General features: G+C 44.7%; 1 protein-coding gene across 3 annotated transcripts in view; it reads left to right on the top strand.

Moving 5' to 3' along the window:
- The window catches only part of Asic2 (acid-sensing (proton-gated) ion channel 2), a 1,088,234-nt gene that overhangs the window by 1,070,549 nt on the left and 12,340 nt on the right, over positions 1-5,345 (top strand). For all 3 annotated transcript variants that reach the window (NM_007384.3, NM_001034013.2, XM_006531996.4), the window contains exon 4: positions 3,724-3,874. In NM_007384.3, coding sequence (NP_031410.1) covers positions 3,724-3,874 — 151 coding nt within the window. The remainder of the gene's footprint in view (positions 1-3,723; positions 3,875-5,345) is intronic.

Below are 5,345 nucleotides of genomic sequence, written 5' to 3'. Positions count from 1 at the left end.
TGTGTGTGTGTGTGTGTGTGTGTGTGTGTAGGAGCAATGATATCTCTTTCTTTCAAAGATTAGAAACAAGACCAGAAAATACACACCCCCTCTGGGATTTTTTTCCTCCAACATCACATTGAAATTTTTAAGCAAGAAATGGAACAAAAACTATAAGCAAAGAAATAAAATCTAAGCTCTCAAAAAGAATAAGCTATTGATATGCTCAAGAGTATGAATAGATGCCAAAAACATTTTGCTGAGAGAAAGCTGCCAGCCATGGAGAAATACATAACTCTGTCATTCTATTTATATGTGATCTTACAACAGATAAAAGTCATTTATAAAGACAAAATTAGACAGAAGGCTTCCTGAGAATCGGCAAAGGGGAGTGGTGTAAGTGGGCAGCTTTGGGGGAGATTAGATGTTCTAAATCCTGATTGTAGTGATTCCCCCCAAGGATGTGCATTTTCTTAAAAGTTCACCCCAGGTGCTGGAGAGATGACTCAGCTGTTAAGAGCACTTGCTGCACTTCTGAAGTTTGGTTTCCAGCACCCACTTGGTGGCTCAGAATCCCCTATAACTCCAGTTCCAGGAGATCCGACATTCTCTTCTGACCTTTGAGGGCGCAAGCTACTCACATGGTGATAACACTCATGAGCAAACCATTCGTACACACAAAATAAATGAATCTAAAAAATGAATTCAGGCAGTTATGCATTAAATTTGATCTATTTTATCACCTACAAATTATGCCTTCGGAAAGTTGGTTTTAAAAGCAGGAAAAAATAGACACCATTAGGAAAAAGCCAAACCCAGACTTTCGAGAAAAGATACTTCACATTTGACTCAGACCTTGAATTCAGACCATTCTTTCAGAGAATTCCTACATCTCGATAAACAAGACAAACTATGAGCAGGCTTTCTTAATAGGCAAAAGACTAACATGTCACCAAATAAGTAATAATGAATAACTGATAAAAACATAAAGTTCTTGTACCCAGGATCATCAATCACTGGGGCGAGAAACAGAAACACCAATTTGCTGCAGCGGAACCTCAACCAAAATAACTAAAACCAGCAAGGAAACAAAGAAACAAAGAGCGTGGAGGGCTGGGAAGATGGCTCAGCTGGTAAAAGCACCTGCCACCAAGTCTGGCAACCTGAATCTGATCTCTGAATCCCACATGGTAGACAGAGATAACCAACTCCTGCAAGTTGCCCTCTGACCTCCACACATTCACATGACACAGACACCTAAACACTGATACACAGCACACGATAAATAATAAATACATGTTTTAAAGTGGTAGAACCACTTTAGACCAGAGTCAGGGCCAATTCTTATAAAATTATACTTGTAACTAATTTATGAAACAGAATCAGCTCTTCCACTCTTGGCTATTCTCTCAAGAGAAACTAAAAATGTCTGCAAAATGAATCATAAATAAATCATCAGGTGAACATGGTCGCATAAGACTGTAATCTGGCACTTGGGAGATGGAAGCAGGACCACCTGGAGGTCAAGATCAGCCTTGGCCAGGACTCTCAGTGGCAGGATAAGGGTACCAACCCACTCACAAAACCTTCCACCCAAAATTTGTCCTGCCTACAAGAAGATGGAGCAAAGACTGAGGGAATGGCCAACCAGTAATCGGCCCAACTTGAGACCTATCCCACGGGCAAGAACCACTTTCTGACACCAATAATGATATTCTATTGTGCTTGCAGACAGGAGCCTAGTAACATAACTGTCTTTTGAGAGGCTCTACAGAGCAGCTGACTGAAACAGATGGAGAGACCCACAGCCAAACATTAGACGGAGCTCAGGGAGTCTTGTGGAAGAGTGGGAGGAAGGATTGAGGGACCTGGAGGGAATAGGAACTCCACAGGAAGACTAACAGAGTTAATTAACCTGGACCCATGGGGGATCCCACAGACTGAACCACTAACCAAAGAGCATAAATGGGCTGGACCTAGGCCTCCCCTCACATATGTAGCTTGGTCTTCATGTGGGTCCCCCAACAACTGGAGTGGGGGGTGTCCCTAACTTGCTTGCCTGTGGATCCTGTTCCCCTAGTTAGGCTGCCTTGTCTGGCCTCCGTGGGAGAGGATGTACCTAGTCCTGCAGTGACTTGATGTACCAGGGTGGGTTGGTACCCATGGGGTCTTCACTCTTTTCAGAGGAGAAGGGAATGGGGGATGGGGAGAGGGAGTGTGGCGGGGGGGGGGTGAATAGGGGAACTGTGATTGGGATGTGAAGAAAATAGATAGATAGATAGATAGATAGATAGATAGATAGATAGATAGATAGATAGATAGATAGATAGATTGGAAGAAAGAGCACCCTTGGCTCCACAACAAGTTTGGGACCAGCCTATGCTAAATGTGACCTTGCCTATAAATTAAGTAATTAAATACTTATAAGGGCTTCTTCATAATTACCAAAATCGATGATCAATCCAAACAGCCACTACCAGGTGAACGGATAAACAAACCAGGATGTGTTCATAAGCTAAAGAACAACTCAGCAGAAAAGGAACTTCCCCATGTGGGACAACCAGAAAACCATCTTTCTGAGTGAAAGAAGTAGGCAAAGGGTGCATGGGAAAACTATCAATTATGTACTTGAAATTTGAACTTGAACTTGAAAATTGAAGTTGGATTATCTATTTGTAGTTTGTCTGTTTGAAAAGAGGGTAGTCAGGGCTGGAGAGATGGCTCAGCAGTTAAGAGCTCCGACTGCTCTTCCAAAGATCCTGAGTTCGATTCCCAGCAATCACACGGTGGCTCACAACCATCTGTAATGGGGGTCTGATGCCCTCTTCTGGTGTGTCTGAAGAGAGCAAAGGTGGTATACTCATATACATAAAATAAATAAATCTTTTTTAAAAAAGAAAGAAAGAAAAGAGGGTAGTCTAACAGAATTCAATAAAGTGGTTGTCCGGGATGGGGGTGGAGCACCAGTTAGGAAGAGACGTGAACTCCATTTCTATAGGGATAAAAAGGTCACGTGTCTTGTTTGATGCAGTGTGTACGTGGGTAGATGGTAAACATTTGACAGAACTCAGGCTGTGCACTTAAGATTTTAGTGTGGCCGGTATAGTGCCTCTTGCTTTTAATCCCAGCACGCAAGAGGCAGAGGCTGGCAGATCTCTGTATATCCAAGGCCAGCCTGGTTCACAAAGTGAGTTCCAGGGTGGCCAGGGCTACATAGTGAGACTCTTTCAAAAAAAATCTCCCCCCAAAAAGATTTGCTGTGGTGTGGTGTGTGTGTGTGTGTGTGTGTGTGTGTGTGTGTGTGTGTGTGTGTCAGCTGTTAAGAGCACTTGCTGTTCTTGTAGAGGACCACAGTTCAGTCCCCAGCACCCACGTGGTGACTCACATCCACCTGTAATCCCAGCTCTGAGGGATCCAATGCCTTTTTCCGGCCTCTTCAGGTGCACATATCACATATGTTCATACTCATAGTCACACATATGGACAAACACACACAAAAAATGAAATATTTAAATTAAAAAAACTGAGAGCAAAATTCCATGAAAACTGACAAAGGTGGGAAACTTCATACAGGAGGCAGACAGTGAAGATCCATGAGGCCAGAGGACCTGGAGATGCTCAGTTGCTTATTTGCAAATTGAACAGGTAGACCACTGTCCAACAGAGTCCATGGAGACTGAGTGAGCATCCTCTGCCAGAGCTGACTGAATCCTCCCCCCACCCCCACCCCCGCTTGTCTTACAGCTCACATATCTGCCCCCGCCGTGGGGGGAGTGCCGGTCCTCAGAGATGGGACTCGACTTCTTTCCTGTTTACAGCATCACAGCCTGTCGGATCGACTGTGAGACCCGCTACATCGTGGAGAACTGTAACTGCCGCATGGTCCACATGCCAGGTGGGTGCCAGAGCCCCCAGGAAACACCTCACCCACTCCTGGAGGATGCAAGGAGATACTGCTCTAGGGAGGCTGTGGTACCTGACCACTAAGGGGTAGATGGAAATTCTCCATCCAGTAACCAGGGGCAGCATTCTGGGATGCAGGAGTGCCCAGATGGGTGTATCACCTCCATCCCGACATCCCATATGCTTGCCAGTTGTCTGCTGCTCTCGGCCTCCTGAGTTCAACGTCCAGATAACAGGATGCATCCTGATAATGTGCCTGTTGGAATATCCAGATGTCTGTGGCTTTTACCCAGATGTTTCCCTTCGTACATCCAAATGTCTAGCACTCTTCCGAGTGCGGCAGAAGTCTATTAGTGAGCAAATAAATGTGTCTGTGCTGATGCTTCTGTCGCCAGACTAACAAAGTTGCTGCCTTCTCACTAGAGGCAATCTGCATGTCAAAGGCTGGGTGTGGAGTGGAAGCTGGTGTGGGCAGGAGAGTGACAACAAGGACAGGAAACTGGGGTGGTAGGCATGGACCTTAGCTTCTATTTCAGGCTTCTCCACTCACTGTGTGGGCTGGTCCGCATTACTAACCCTCTTTGTTCTTACGTTCATTATCTCATATTTTTAAATGCCCTGCACACCATAAAAGCCAGCGATGGCTATATTAGTACAGGAAGAGTTTGGAATAAGAAATCACTCTGCTAAAGACCTAATGGGTGCTTGGAACTGTTCCTTTTGATATTTGTTCTTCTGGGCGCGTGTCCTACATTATTTAAGCTTATTTAACAGAATCTTTGTGGTAGATGGACACAACACACATACACACACACACTCATGGGTTCAACACCTGTCATTTTTGTTGTGACAACTCTCAGGTGAGTATCCTCATGGCTGAATTTTGAATTATTTCATTGGTGATCAGTAATGATCTTAGTCATTCAAGATTAGAATTGTTGACTTTAAAGTGGTCACTGTTGGAAGAGACTTTGCCAGTACTGTTTAGATCACTAATATCAGGAGGGAAAGACATAGGTGTGGCCCCAATTTAGCCACTCTGGGTCTTGAAATCAACATCACTTCCATGGCTGGGGTCAGAGGTAGCTCTGAGGGAAGACTCAGAGAGGGGCTTGCAGAAGCTACAAAGGCAGTAGATGGTCCCCTAGATTCAGGAAAGACCATAATTCTCTCCCATCACCAATGACGCCTGGACTGACTGCGGGCCTACAAAAGTGCAAGAGAATAAATGTGTGTTGCTTTAAATGATGACACTAAAATTGCCTATGAGCTTCCTGGAAGACAGGGCAAAATGGAAACCACATCACTTAACATGTTTTTATTGGAAAAGGGAATTGTACCAGCTCTTCAGTGCTGGTCTTCGAGGCAGGGGAGGAGCTGCCAAAAAGATATTCCTGAGGGACCTTGAAGGTCCACAAGGGGGGAAAGGGGAAAATAAGACAACCAACAACCAAAAAGGAGAT

The sequence above is a fragment of the Mus musculus genome, chromosome 11 (genome assembly GCF_000001635.26).
Source record: "Mus musculus strain C57BL/6J chromosome 11, GRCm38.p6 C57BL/6J".
Taxonomy (NCBI): domain Eukaryota; kingdom Metazoa; phylum Chordata; class Mammalia; order Rodentia; family Muridae; genus Mus; species Mus musculus.
The sequence above is the reverse complement of the archived record's forward strand: the minus strand, read 5'-3'. Positions and strand labels throughout refer to the sequence as shown.